Raw genomic sequence first — 15,900 nt, forward strand, 5'->3', positions numbered from 1 at the left:
AGAGGGTGTGGAGGAGGGGGAGAGAGAGAATCCCAAGCAGGCTGTGCACCATCCGAATGGAGCTCTGTGCGAGGCTCAAAGTCACAAAATGTGAAATCGTGGCGGGAGCTAAAATCAGGAGTCGGATGTTTAACCAACTAAGCCATCCACGTACCCCAGAACTAATATTTGTCTTGAGACTGCTAGTGAAGGACTTGGACTAAAATAAAACTTCTAGGTAAGCTCCAAAAATTAAATATTTTTTGAATTCTGCTATGCTCCTGGCATTATGGCAAGCACTGCGTCTGCCTCACTGGCTAATGGAATTATAGCTAAATTTTTCTTTTGCGACCAAGAATCTCTCAGAATCCCTTAGTTATGAAATCTGAACACAAATTTATTTCTGTCACTTAATAAGTCATTACATTTTCTTTTTACTGTAGTGTATACTTTATCCTGACTTCTAAGTGCCTTGGGAAATGTAGAGATTTGCCTAAATGATATTACTAAAAATGGTTTAAATATGTACTATTTATTAATAAATCTTTTAGTATAGTACTTGATTCATTAAATGTTTTACAAGTATTGACTCATTATTTTAATATTATCAAACTGTTAAGGACCAATCATTTGGCAACAGTAACAGTTAAATGTAAAAATACTGAGACTATTGAAACTCTCATTTTCATCCCCCAAAATGATGGAAATTTTTTATTTTTAGTGTATTTCCTCACATTTTTATACTTAGTGATACAAACCACACTTTAAGATTTTCTTTAGTTCATACAATCTAGACAAGAAAAGCACAACTCTCTACCCTGCCATTAGTAAGAAGTGCCTCCAAATTAAATTATGATTAAAATTTATCTATTCTGTTCTCACAGTTGAAAAAAAGATTTCATTCTGTCACCTCTGAAAGATATTTGAAAACCCTTATATCTGGAAAGGGTTCTTTCTAATTTCTAGCATTAATATTCCCTGCTAATTCTGAGAACTAATCTTTTCTGAAAATTAAATTCACTGATTGTTCACAATTCCTACAAAATATGTTTACATATTTGAAAACATTCCAAGTTCTCCATGTTCCTTTTAAGTCATAAAAAAGATTAAATATCCCATTTATTAGGCTGGGGACAAAGTTGTATTGCTTTGCTAGTGACAACAGTCATAGAATTTTAAAACTGATGGCATTTGTTACGTTGCTGGTATGTTTAGGGAAAAACAAAGATTCCATTTGGACTGTCATACAAGATGTACATTTTTTCCCCCAGAAAAGATAAAAATCAAGAATAAATGAGAAAAACAATGGTGTGAACTAGTTCAAAATGGTAAGGAGAATTGTACAATACTCAAGTTATTATCTTTAACATTTTAGAATATTAAGGAAAAAGGTGAGAAAATGATTTTTGACTTGACATTAAAAATAACTAAGCTAGAGGGGTGCCTGGGTAGCTCAGTAAGTTGACCATCTGGTTCCTGATTTCGGCTCAGATCATGATCCCAAGGTTGTGGGATCAAGCCCTGGGTGGGGCTCCACACTGAGCATGGAGTCTGTTTAAGATTCTCTCTCTCTTAAAAAAAAAAAAAAAAGAGAATCTGGAGCTGAAAGGGAAAGTATATATCAAATTCAAAATAGTATAAAGTATAATCACTTGTCATAAACATTATGTATGAGGCTGATATGGCCCATAATCTGGGTTCTTTTCAATTGGTCACTGGATACCAAAATTAAATGATGCTATGATGAGAATGAGTAAAGGTTACGAACTGCTGGACAGCAAAGACCCCTGTTACTCATCACTATATCCCAGTATCTGACATGAAGTGTATGCTCAATAAACATCTCTTGAGAAAGGGTGTAGACAGACCTTGAACTTCAAACTGATGTATCCTAGCTGGTACTTCTGTGCTGGGAAAATATCCACTCCTATTTCCATTACACTTGGATCCATTCACCCTGCCTTTTGTTTTCCATCCCCTTTATCCAGTTATTTTCTTCCTTATCCCATTTATGTTACCAAAATAGCCCCAAGTGTTTCTAATAATTTTGTCTCAGAGATCACAATATGTACTGCTTCCTTGCCATCAATTTCACCTGGTCCCAATGCTTCTACGCACCATGATAAAAACCCTTCTTTCCTTGTTTCTATTAGTTTTCTATCTCTGTTTTTATTTTTACCCTATCTGAAGTATAAATCATCAATGCTAACTAATTGCAAGCATATAGACTGAGGTGCACTTTTAGTGCAATATTCTCATATATATAGTTTTTATGTGTAGATAGCACATACCATATACATGACATTTATTTAATTAATATAATTAAATAATCAAAATGATTTCCTGAAAAATCATATTCCAAAATTTACTGTAGGAATTTATATATTTAAATTTTTTTATTAAAATTTTATTATATTTAATACAAAAATATAATGAACACTTTTTAGTTTAGAGGTGTGTATCCTTATGGATTTAATAAAATTATAACACAAATGTTGGGGCTACTGGGTGGCTCAGTTGGTTAAGTGCCCTACTCTTGATTTTGGCTCATGTCATGATCTCACTGTTTATGAATTCAAGCCCTGCATCAAGCTCTGTGGAGGCAGCTTCGGATTCTCTCTCCCCTCTCTCTAAAAATATATAAACTTAGAAAAATAAGACAATCTTCCTTTTTTGATTGTTACTATATATATGTGTGTGGGCGTGTGTGTGTGTGTGTGCGCGCGTGTATGTGTGTGTGTGTAATATATATATGTATGTATGTGCATTTCTCTCTCTCTCTCTTTTTTTTTTTACTTTAAAGGGTCATATGATAGCATCCTGTGATGCCTGTGGAGTAATAAAACTGTGGGACTTTCGGAAGCTCTTACCAATTGTATCCATTGATGTAGGTCCAAGTCCTGGCAATGAGGTGAACTTTGATTCATCAGGTAGGATCTTTTTTGTTTACCATTTGTGACCAAGCTAACAACTTCAGCATTGGTTCTGAAACTATTTTCTGTTTCCACCTGACTTTTATTATGTTTCCTCTTATGTAAATTTTTGTTCTTAATATTGTATGAGAATATATTTTATGTGTATTATCATATAACATCATAAAAGTATTGTATTTATCATAAATATAAAGGAAGAAATAATAGAGGAGATAAGTATGTACTAATATAGATAACAGAAGTTCCTAACAGTGTCATGAAAAATTTGGAGTCCAGATCCTTTAGAATCACCATCCAAGGTAAGTAATTGGGTTTTTTGAAGGTAAAATGGCTAAGCATAGAGAAGAACAAAAGTTTAGCAAAACTGAATTTAAAACATGTTTAATGGAATATTTCTGTCTTATAATTAATAAATTACCCTATATTCTCTTAATGTTATAATTAATTTGAAATGTACATGTGTTTTATTGTTGCATTTATGTGTGACAATACATATTATAAATGATAATAATTGTAATATTATTATTTGATTGTGTTCAGCATTTTTTCTGCAATAATACAAACACTGTCATTCAGATAAAATATTTTACACTTGCTGCTGATGAATCGTGTATCAACTAATGTTAAAAATCACACAATATTTCCAGTTATCTATTTAAAAGATTAAAATTATAGTTTCATTTGTATCTTTAATGATAGCTTATACTAAATAATGTGTATCTATTATTAGATAACATAACATTCCTCTGCTAGTATGATACATGTTTTAAGCTTTTTAAAATTTTGTGAGTTTTTAAAATCTTTGATATTTATTTGTAGTAGATCACAGTTATAGAGATGGTAATTTTAGAGAAGAAATAAAGATAGAATATGTATGGGAAATAATAATGTTTTATTTTAAAATAGTGCATACTAATTCTGTAGTCCAGAAAGTATGTAGATACTAGAAGCAACCTAGAGCCATAAGACAATTGTGTGTTTCATAAGACTGGTTTTATGATATTGCCATTACATATCTAAATCTTAGAATTCACTAAGTTTGTCTTAACAAACTTTAGATTGTGTTCCCATTACAGATTGGCATATGAACCATATTAACAATGTTTTTTAAAAATGTTTTTAGTAATGTTCTTGACATTAAGCCATTTAATTTAAAAAAGAAAACATTGTTTAGAGTAAAACATCCCAACTATGAGAATTTTATTTTATAATGTGAAGGCCTACTAAGATTTCAAATTGTATTTTTCACTATACAGAGTCTGCATTGACATCATAGGTCTAAAGGAACTTTAACTTAGTTTTAATAAACATTTTTATATCCTTAAACAACTTTTTATTGTTTCAAGCAAGAATCTAAGGATTCATGTCCTTGAATTTTGAATTCTGAAATCTCAAATCTTTTAGCTGTATTTGCTAATAATAGAAGGTAAAGGGTATTTTGAAATGCTACACAACTAATAAGAGATATGGATTTTATTGTCAATGTTAAATATGTTTCTATTTGTTTTCTACTGTCCTTGTCATCAACTCAAATCTCTTTTCTATGCATAGTCATGCAGAACTGATTTAAATAAACGTCAGTACCTGTCTTACTTTCTTACAAGTCAATATCATCTTAAAGTGCTTGCTACAACAAACCTAGTTTTTCTCTCCATGATTGCTATACTCTTGATTATAAACTAAAATTAAGAAAAGCATAAGAATCAAGGGCAATACAATGAGAAACATAAAAGACAAAAAAGTGTAAAGTAGGGACCCTGTTAATGAAAACACTTCATCAGTTTGAAGGAATATATTTTCAACCTGACCTTCCCATCCCTTTGACCATTTCTTCAAGGAACATACTATAATTAATTTTAGTTCTCTGTGTTTGAGAAATTAGCATCATAAGCCTTTTTCTCATTGAATAATGGGATATTTGTGCTTCTGTAGAAGAGAAGTCTTCAGTGATTCTTCATTTAAAAAGGTTAAAATATATCAAAAAATGAAAGAACTGGGGAGAACAAACAAAGCTCTCAGTCTAATGAGGCTCTGAACAGAGAGGTGAAAATCACAAAGTAAAACAGAAATTATGTTCATATCAAGAGAGGAAAGCAGAGTAAAGTCAAGAGCAAAACAAATCAAAATAAGGACAGGGACACATGGATATCTTCTAATATGGATCTATTCAGGAAAAGATTATTTAAATTAAAAGTATAATAAACGTATATCGTGAAAATATTTGGACTATGAGGATAAAATCAAATGTAACTTAATAAGCTCACAATATACATTAATTTGACTTATTATGCCTAGCAGTTAGCAAATAAAAGCATTTTTGATAATTATTTTCCACAAAAAGATAAAAAGAGGATATTGAGACTATTGAAAACAATAAACATAGGGTTCACATTAGTTAAGTTGTGCCAAATCAAGTTTTTAGGTCAAAATTATGTGACAGAATTAAACCATGCAGTTATATATGTTTAGGACTCAACTAGTGTGAGACAGGCTCTTGCCTCTATCTAAGCTATGTCCCTGGACTTAAGGAAAAGATATTGAAAACATACATGTAATGTCATAATAAATGTAGAAATATTGATAACATTCTAAGATATTTAGTTATTAGATATTCTAAATAATCATCATGTAAACAAAAATTTCAAATCATATTTCTTGTCTCTGGATCAGTTTAATTGAAGAGCATCTTGAGATTATGAGGTGTGCTGTTTAAAAAGATGTTCCCAAATACAATGACTTATCTTTATAAATAAGGAATTTCTTGTCACTGCAAATCCAACATAGTATAGAAATAAATGGGATTAGAGGTCATTGAAAGGCTGAAACTGTTGTCCATAATGTTTGATTTCAAATTTTTAGGCATATCAAAGTTGCCTCATTATTTATTAACCTCATAAGTAAATATTTTCATTTTGAATTTATAAAAGTATGTATAAATATATATAATTAAATAGTTCTTGATCTGTTTTGAAACTGAGATTCCTCCTAGTGTATCATTTTAAAAATATATCATTGGTAAAAATTTTGAAAACCAATCATGTAGGAAAAGAGCATAGACTATAATTCAGATCCTTAGTTCTTCACCACTTTTTAGGCATTAAGTAAATTTAAATTCCTTGAATGTAGTGTCCTCATAGAAATAATGGAAGAAATAATTATCTTACAATGTTCTAATGTGTTTCAAAGGGATGATGTATAGTCTATAATGAGGAAATCCTAGTACAGTCACCTACCATGTTTCATCTTAGCTGGAAGGGATCTTATAAGTCATCCCATTCATATTAGGGGTGAGAAAAATGTATGAATATATCAGTGTGCAAGTAAGATGCTCAAGGCTGTGTGCTACTATAGGTGATTTCTAGTCAAAGTATAAATACTAATAAATAAATTTTAAAAGAAACAAGGGTCAAAACCTCCTTTTCATGTAATATTAAAAATAACTAAATGTTTAAGAAGTGAAGTTATATAAAATATTATATATATAATTAAAATAAAAAGATTTAAAGGTGCATGAATCATCCTCTAGAATTTAGCTTCTCTGTTGTTGTAGAAAACTAGTTTCTCACACATTTAAAAGAGGAGTTATATGTGGTATAGTATTATTTACTTAATGTTTTACTTGCAAATACATTGCTTGTGATATGCACAGATTATCTGTGTATATATACCTACGTATTATATGCGTATTAGTATTTGTAAAGGGATAAGTGTTCCTTTCTCATTAAACTGAGAGCATCCTGGTAATATAATGCTACATATTTTTGTGAATATTCACTATCTAAATAATCTCTCTCACTTGGCATATTCAAATGCCATATATTTTACCATAAAAAATTTATTACTATTTCAGAAAATGTTAAATGAATTTGCATAGTGAAAGTAATAAAAACTAACTGTAAGAGTTTATACATAAACTTGTCCACATCTCTCATTTCATCATGTTTTTATGTAGTGTAGCAATATTTGTCCCTCCTTTGTAAAAGATAATTCTGGTATATTTGCAAAAGAGTCACATCCCTAGAAAAAGCAGGAGCTGAAGTTTAAGCCAGCTGGGGACTTTCCAGTAGGAAGCTTATCAGTATCAGATCATCAAAATGGGCAAGACTTCTCCTCATTTGGAGGCAATCCTAATATTCTCCATAAGCAGAACCACAAATAAATGCTAAAATAGAAAAAATGACCCCATTGGAAAACATAAAAAGCATGAGATCCCTCTGAAATTATTCAAACATAATAAAATAACCCCCAAAATCTTTGTTTCACATTGGATTTATCGGTTTCTTTCCATAAAAGCTACAGTTCATTGTTTTGTATTTAAAAGACAGATTGTGGTTAATTTCTTTTTATGGAAGCAGTGTAGCCTAGTGGAGAAACACTCACTTAGAAGTTAGAAGCCCTGGTTTTGAATTTTGTCTCCACTCCTTTCTAGCCAAATGGTCTTGGTGAAATTTCTAAATATTTCTGAGCCTCAGTTTCCTTGTATGTAAAATATTAAAAACCTATTGAGACTTCCACTTCCAGCCAAGATGGAATAACAAGACCAGATTTACCATACCACCTGAAACAACTAAGAAAAAACAAAATATATGAAACTGGTTTTCAGACATGGAATACTGGGCAATGAAAGACAAGAACACCTGAGAGATGGAAAGTAAATGAGATGAGCCCTATGCCTGCCGTAGAATACTCAAGGACAGATGGAAACCAAAGAGAAAACTGGCAGTCTTTCAGAAATGAGGAGAAAGAGTGGGCAGTCCAGGGAGACCACACCAGTTAGAATCTGCAGCACAGAAAGAAGGGTCTTCGAGATTTGCAGAAGATCCCCTCCTGTCTTTAGCTAAATAAGGATCAATACTTGACAGACTAAGTGAAAATCTCTCTGAACACTGAACAGGAAAAATACAGAGATCACCCAGCCTAAGAATAGTTGTATATCCACCAATCAGATTGGAAAAACCTTGAAGTTCAGAAGAACACTAGGTAGAGCAGAGATTGGCAAACTACTGTTCATGGGCCAGCTTGGCCTGTATTTATATATAGTTTTAATGGAACACAGCCACAGCCATTTAGTTACATATTTTCTAAGGCTGATTTCACACTATAAGAGCAGAGTTGAGTATTTGCAACAGAGACCATATGGCCTAGGAAGCCTAAAATATTTAATATACGGCCCTTTACAGAGAAAACTGCCTTAGTAGAGTGCTTAGAAGGGTATCACCTCAGTTGTGAGGCAACATAAGCCCACACCTCCAGATCAAGTCCCTTCACCAATGTTTTTGAACCACCTGAGTTGGCTCACCTGTTTAGTCTTCTAGAGTCTAAAGACCTGTTTAGTCTTCTCTAAATTCAATGAAATTGTTGTAGCTGCCACTTTTTTTTCCAGGTGAGGAAGCTGGGACATAAAGAAGTTAAGAACAAGCCCAGTGACACCTAGCTGATCAAATAGAGTCAGATTTCAAATCTGGCAGGTCTGATTCCAGGAACTAAAACTTAAACTTTATATTATTCTGCCTCTCACTTTACTAACAGTATTTGGTTTCATACTGATATACGATATTGTTAGAGAAATGATTCATTTGCTATGGACAGTGAAATAATTCCACTAATGACCACTTGGCAGTGTTTGGCTCAAAGGTGACTAAGACATAGAATCTTGTCACCAGTTGTCAATTTGTGGTCTCTGAAAGAAACAACAACAACAAAGGGAATCTCCCCAGAAAAATAACCTAGTGTTAATAACCTAATAATCTGCCAGGTTTCTGATGTGTCTTATGCACAACAGAGTATTTTAGGTGCCTGTATCTTCCTAATGGGATTCAGAACTCCAACCCCACACTTCAATATTAACTCTTTTCGGAGTAATCAGGCAGGGCTGGATTATGTGAGCACTTGCAGGGCCTCTCTTTCTGCCATTTATTTAAATCCTGGACTGATTAAAAACTGAAATAAGAATGGAAGAAACCAAGCTAACTTAATCTCTAAGGCATAAGTTAACCTAAGTTGCTCTTCCTAAGAGGAAGCCCATTCTACCATGTCAATTTCCCGTAGAAGGAAAGCCACAAGGAAAGAGGATAAACTATGAGAGAAGAAGTGACCAGATGACTCTACTCAATTATTTATAATCCCATTATTTCCTTCCCTGTTTGCGTGGCTCTGTTGTGTATACAAACCTATTTTGCGCATAAGTAGAATATGGGCTTCTCTGAAGGAAAAGGAACTGGAAGAACTGAAGGAAATCAGATTGTGTATATCCCTTGAGACCCAAGTGTATGATTAATGCCTGGAATGAAGCATACTATGCTGTAGGAACTGAACAAGGTGCTTTCTCTTTTAACCATCACAACACTCTGAGTTTGGTTCCATTTCTCCCATTTTAAAGGGTTTTGAGAGCTTTAATTAAGCATGCATATTAATAACTACACATGTTGGTACAGTCCTGTGAGAGCCTGAATTTCATTTCATTTAATTTTTAGCTCTAGGAGATTGTAAATAAAAATTTTAGAGATTCATAGAGACTGGTTACAGTTCATCTGCAGAAAAAAACAACCCATTTTTTCTCTTTGTTTTTTTTTCATCCAATGTCCTATGTTAGAAGCAATTTTATTTACCCTAGAGCAAGTATGGAAAATAACATGCTGATAATAGTGGGAATTCCTTGAAAACTCTAATTAAAGTCATCTTGACCAAAGATACATTTATTCAGGGAGAACATTCATAGTTGTACAAAGTGTTATAGTCATGAACTGTTCTGATTAGTCTACCATCCATTCTGACCAGTTGATGGCAATGCCATAGCAGTTGCTAAGTACTAGATTATCATCCCCAAAATGGATCATAAATTCTGAGATAAAATTAGCATTTGAATTACATAAATTATGAAAGATTAATATAAATAAAACTTAGTGGCTTTTTCAAAGTATAGTAGAATTTATACATGTTACAAAGTCTTTTTCTTTCAGATATTATGTTTGGAAGGTTGTATTCTTAATCTAATGACAACATCATTGCACAAATTATGAAGACTCCCTTATGGAATTGTGTTCATAGTTTAAAAAATAATGCTTTCATATCACCAGTACTCACAGATACTTGAATTAGGATTGATTTTTAGAAAAGTCTAGAAATTATTGCCATCTTATAAATCAGAAAAGACCATTTGAGTCAAGCCCAACCCAAGATGAGGCTCTAAAAAGTTATATTCATCTATGATTTGTAACATGAAATTGAACAGGACACTTAATCTTTGTTGACCTCAACTTTATTATCTCTAAAATGAAAGTTTTGGATAGGTGACTTAATCAACTAGGTTTACAACCTGAGTTTCACATTGTATCTCCCTGTGTTCATTAGGACATGGTGTTCTGAGGTAAAAATATATTCTAAAATAAAACTTAAATGCTTTTTATATTACTTACAACTTGAAAATAAAATATCAAAATGTAAGTGAAACACTTCACTCTCCCTTGATCCAAAAAGGAGATACAATCTATTATAAACATCAAGTTTATTTAAAAATTGGGCCTCACATTTAAACGATAATAGTATTGTTCAGCAATACAAAACTTTTATTCTTGCACACCCAACAACACATTCAGTCTCTGAACCAACAAGAATTTTGGCCAAAAAAAAAAGCATAAGTCCCAACATTTTAATAAATTATGGCTTGATCAAACTCTTCTTATAGGACTATATAAGATAGTAAGAATCTCTCTCTTTCTGGTTAAATCAGACCAAGACATAACTTATTAATCTTACAAATTGCAGCATTATACAAGTATAATCAGCAATTGCAATTGCCTGGGTGATACAAAGAAATCACATATGTGTTGTTAATTTCTTAATTTTCTGCAATATTTTTTAAGTAAGTATTTTAATAATTATTGCTTAGCTCTCTGGTTGTAGTTGTACTACATAGAAGTATAAATGTAACATTATCAGCATGTCAAAAAGGCATTTGGAAATCATTATGTGTCCTTGGAAATTGTTACAAAGCTTACATATGTAATTATATACGATTATATACAAACAATTTAAATCTGGCAAATGTCCAAATAATGACAAATGCTAAATTAGTGTCATCATATTTAATGAAGATTTGTTTTGTAGTATTAATGTAAGAAACGTTTTTTTTCAAATGCATTTACAGTAGTTATATACATATTATAGTTAATGTGCTAATGCCAAATTATTTTCAACACATTTAAGAAATCAAAAAGATTTGTATCCGTGTAGCAAGTATGAGAAATTAGTTGCATGAATAAGTGTATCTTAATATCATCTAGGCAGTAATATATCCCAATGCATATAAATACCTATACTTATATGTTTGCAGATGTAATAAAAATTACATGTATGTGCTAGCATAGATCATTTTAAAGTATGACTAATGACATTTTATGCATATATTAGTCAAGAAAAATGTATTTGTATAAAGAAATGAAGCATAATTAGACTTTTGAATTTTTCAGAGGAACGAAGTTATAGTATCATGAGGAATGTGTTAATTTAATAGCATATAATAGTTATCAGATTTAAAATTAAACAGTTAAAATTTTCAATCTACACACACTTCATGACCTAAAGTCATATAGCCCAAGACTTTGTCTTCTTTTTAATAGATGGTGTATACAAAACTGAATAGATAATCATCTTTAATTTGCCAAGCTGGCACTTTTTAATAGGATAATCCTTAAGAGAAGTTGCAGTTCAACAGATGTGCAAATCAACCCAGAACAAATAGCATGCTACTCTTGTAGATGGAGCTGCACAGTTGGTACTTGTGATAACTCGCAGTTATATTTATCTAAAATTGAATTTTGAACAATATTCAAATATGATTTACTCAAATCTGATTGAGCCTAGAAGTATCTTTTCTCACTTGTAATATAAGAGGTCTATAAATAAAAATTGTTTAAATTCATCATCATGCAACATCCTTTACCATGTACTTTTCCACCAAGAGAAAAAAAAAAAACATTGAAAAGAAGACATAGCGTCATATTGGTATTAACAAAATCAACACTCTGTTGATGTTTTGAAATAATGAGTTTGATAAACACCTTGTAATAATAGATCAGCATTTCAGGCCATGTCTTCTTTATCCAAGAATTTTACTATTCTTTATCTTGTATTTTTGTTGGTCTAATGTTAGAAATTATGCAATGTAGTTGACAAGTATTTCATGTAAGCCTACTATCTGCCAGGCACTGTTCCAAATTCTGGGAAAGACATAGGTGAGATTATGTCTACAAAGTCAACTGAAGCCATAGACATGAATCTGCAGGTCATAACTGGGAGTGTTGAAAACAAAGTCACACTGTTCTTCATAAAATAAACTATACATGCCATTATTTGCAAAGAATAGCATCCTGTAGCTGTGTATGGAACTGTAGAAAAAAGATGGGTATTCTTATAATGTTAACCATATAATCACCCATTTCTGTTCTCATGGACTTGGTTTAATTTGGAGTATTGATTACTGCTGCTTTCTTATGTTATCCTTTCATTATGCCTCCCATAATGTTTGATTTGTTCCTTCATTCATACTGCATTAGGATCCATTTACCCTTATCAGAATTTAGTTATGACAATGGATACTTCTGCTGCTTCTGTCTTCCTTCCTTTTTTGCCTGTGTCTTTTTTTTTTTCTTTCTCTTGTTTATCTCCCTTCTCTTCATTCATTTTATGCCCTCTCTTCTTTATCTTCCTCTTCCTCATGTACAGAGAGCAGACTTAATCAGACTTTTCAGTATAAAATAGACAATTATCAGATTCCATTATTTTCTCCTTTCATGTCCCATCCTTACTTCATTCTCCCCCACCTTCCATGGAATATTTTAAATGTCTGATATGTTCCCTGAGATTTCTAGGTATCTTTGAAGAATATATGGAATTATTTTGTGTATGTACATATCTAAGGCTTCTAAAAACTAAATTTTGTCATACATTGCATTTGGTTTCTTGCTTTTTTATTAAATACTGTGTTTTTAAGTTTTATTCATATTAATATATGCCTATCAGGTCTACTGGATAGTATTCTATTTTATTCACCTTATTATTTTATTCATCCATTGTATTAGTGATGGGCACCTAAGTTCCCCATAAGACCCTGCTACTTCAAGTTATGCTGTACTAAATATCCTCATACATATACTGGTGGCAGGCTTCTGAGAGTTTCTCTGCAGAGGACTTGCTATGCCACAGAGAGTACATTAATTTCCCTAAGCACTGTCACACTGCTTTTCAGAATGACTACACTAGTTTACGGTCCTTCAAGAATTCTCATCATCAACATTTAGTAGTATTATGGACTGAATTGTGTCCCTCCCCAAATCCATATGTTGAAGTCCTAACCACTCATGTGACTGTATTTGGAGGCAGGGCTTTTAGGAGGTTAGTTGAGGTTAAATGAAGTCATAAGATTGGTGCCATAATCCAATAGAATTGGTGGTGTTATAAGAAGAGGCATGCACATGTATAAGGAAGGGCTATGTGAGCGCTCAGGAAGAAAGCATATGAAAGCCAGGAAGAAAGCCTTCACTGGAACCTGACCATGCTAGTACCCTGATCTTGGCTTTCCAGCCTCCAGAACTGTGAGAAAATAAATTTTTGTTGTTAAACTGCCCAGTCTGTGATATTTTGTTATTATGGCCCAAACAGACTAAGACAAGAAGTAATTGATTTTCTAAATCTTCCAGTATAGTGGGTACTGTACACATTGCATATGCCTAATTACTAGTGATGCTGAACATCTTTTTATAACACTTTTCAGTCTTTCAGGTTTCCTTATCTGTGAATTAATTGCCTTTGCCCATTTCTTCTATTGGGTTTACTTTCTCTGGGGACTTGTGATTTTGCAATAATATCTGTATATTAATCTATTATTGGCTTCAAATGTAGATTTCTTCCAAAGAGTTGTCTGTTTGCTGATTTTTCTATGGTATTTTTTATTGAATTGAAATCTTTAAATTTACTGTAGTCAAAACTGTTTTCTTTTATCTTTGGAAGATAAGAATATTTCCCCAATGCTAGGTCACAAAAGTATTCTCCTGTATCTTCCTCTTTATGTCTTTATTTTTACAACTTATGTCTTTGGTTCAAGGTACAGGGAGGTGTTTTCAGTAAGTCAGTGTCTCTTGCAATAACAAACTCAGAATCTTTCTGACTTATGGGAGCATTTGCTTTTTTTCACTTGCAGAGAGTTTTAGGTAACTTAGGCCTGAGGTACTTTCTGGGCTCAGCTGAACTCCATTGTGTCTTCTCATTATGGACCCCAGGGCATCTATGCAGGACATGTGATCCTTAAACAGTAAGCACAACAGGAAATAAAAACCAAATAATGCAATCACTTTTAAATCTTCTTTTGGATGTGACGAATATCATCTGCTTGTCCACAGTATATTCATAGTGAGTAATAAGCTAAGCCCAAAGCCACTTAGATGCCTAAGCTTGTTTCACATAACATAATACACTCTAGCTCTATCTATGTCATTGCAAATGGCAAGATTTCATTCTTTTTGATGGCTGAGTAATATATGTATAATATGTTATACCTATATGGAGAGAGAGAGAGAGAGAGAGAGAGAGAGAGAGAGAGAGCGCCAGGGATGGGCAGAGAGAGGGAGAGAGAATCCCAACGCAGGACTCATTTTATGAACCAGGAGACCATGACCTGAGCCAAAATCAAGAGTTGGACACTTAAGCCACAGAGCCACTCAGGTGTCCCCCATCTTCAATTTGTTTCATAAGTGTTCTATAGTTTTTAGAATGTAGATCTTTTACCTCTTTGTTTAGGTCTATTCCTGGGTATCTTATTGTTTTGGGTGCAGTTGTAAATGGTATCAATACTTGATTTCTTTTTCTGCTGCTTCATTATTGGTATATAGAAATGCAACAGATTTCTGTACATTGATTTTATATCCTATGACTTTGCTGAATTCATGTATCAGTTCTAGCAACTTTTTGGTGGAGTTCTTTGGGTTTTCTACATAGAGTATCATGTCATTTGCAAATAGTAAAAGTTTGGCTTCTTCCTTTTGCTGGAGATTTTAAATCCCAATATAGGAAAAAAGCAAGTAGTTGAGAACAATAATCTAATGTCCACAGTGGGAGACCCAACTTAATTTTTCTGTCAGTAATACAGTTTTCCTAATACTCTCAACTATACAATTAAAACTTACCTCACTTATCTGTGCTATTACTTCTGTCATATACCAACCTCGTACACATAGAGAGGCAGTCTTTTTTCTAATCTTTTGGTAATATTGTTTTTGAGCTGGTACACTTCTATTTTTATTACTAGATGTTCTAGTATTAATATATATGAATGTACAACCAGTCTCTTTGTTATTCTTTTTTAAAAGTATTTAGTGGGCTTCCTGTTTCCTAGAGTTTTTAGAGTTATCCTTTGTTAAATTTCAATTTGTATTAAATTATGTTAGAGAACATGCTTTGCATTAAGTTGATCTTCTGTGGCTTCTAATATAGACAATTTGTTCAATGTTCCTTGTGTAATCAAAAAGAATGCATATATTGTATGCCTTGTAGATTCAAACATTTGTATGAAACTCTTAGTTTGAGCTTATTTACTAGTTATTTAAATCTTTTATAACATTTTTTTTATTTTTTAATGTTTATTTATTACTGAGAAACAGAGAGAGACAGAGCATGAGCAGGGGAGGGGCAGAGAGAGGAGGAGACACAGACTCTAAAGCAGGCTCCGGACTCCAAGCTGTCAGCACATAGCCTGTCATGGGGCTCGAACTCACAAACTGTGAGATCATGACTGAGCCGAAGTCAGATGCTCAACCGACTGAGCCACCCAGGCGCCCCTATAACATTTCTTATATTTTGACTGCTTGAGCTCTCAGTTTCTAAGATGAATATATTAAAGTCCTTAACCACAAGTATTAATTAATTTATCTTTGTAATTCAGTTTTTGCTGCATATATTTTGAGGCTGTATTTTTAGATACATATATTCATAATCA

The 15,900-nt window shown here is 32.6% G+C and overlaps 1 protein-coding gene across 2 annotated transcripts in view; it reads left to right on the forward strand.

Annotated features, from left to right (window-relative positions):
* SPAG16 (sperm associated antigen 16) overlaps positions 1–15,900 on the forward strand; it is a 1,016,770-nt gene that overhangs the window by 750,651 nt on the left and 250,219 nt on the right. For both annotated transcript variants that reach the window (XM_042950045.1, XM_042950046.1), the window contains one exon: positions 2,783–2,909. In XM_042950045.1, coding sequence (XP_042805979.1) covers positions 2,783–2,909 — 127 coding nt within the window. The remainder of the gene's footprint in view (positions 1–2,782; positions 2,910–15,900) is intronic.

Source organism: Panthera leo, chromosome C1, assembly GCF_018350215.1.
Source record: "Panthera leo isolate Ple1 chromosome C1, P.leo_Ple1_pat1.1, whole genome shotgun sequence".
Lineage (NCBI taxonomy): Eukaryota > Metazoa > Chordata > Mammalia > Carnivora > Felidae > Panthera > Panthera leo.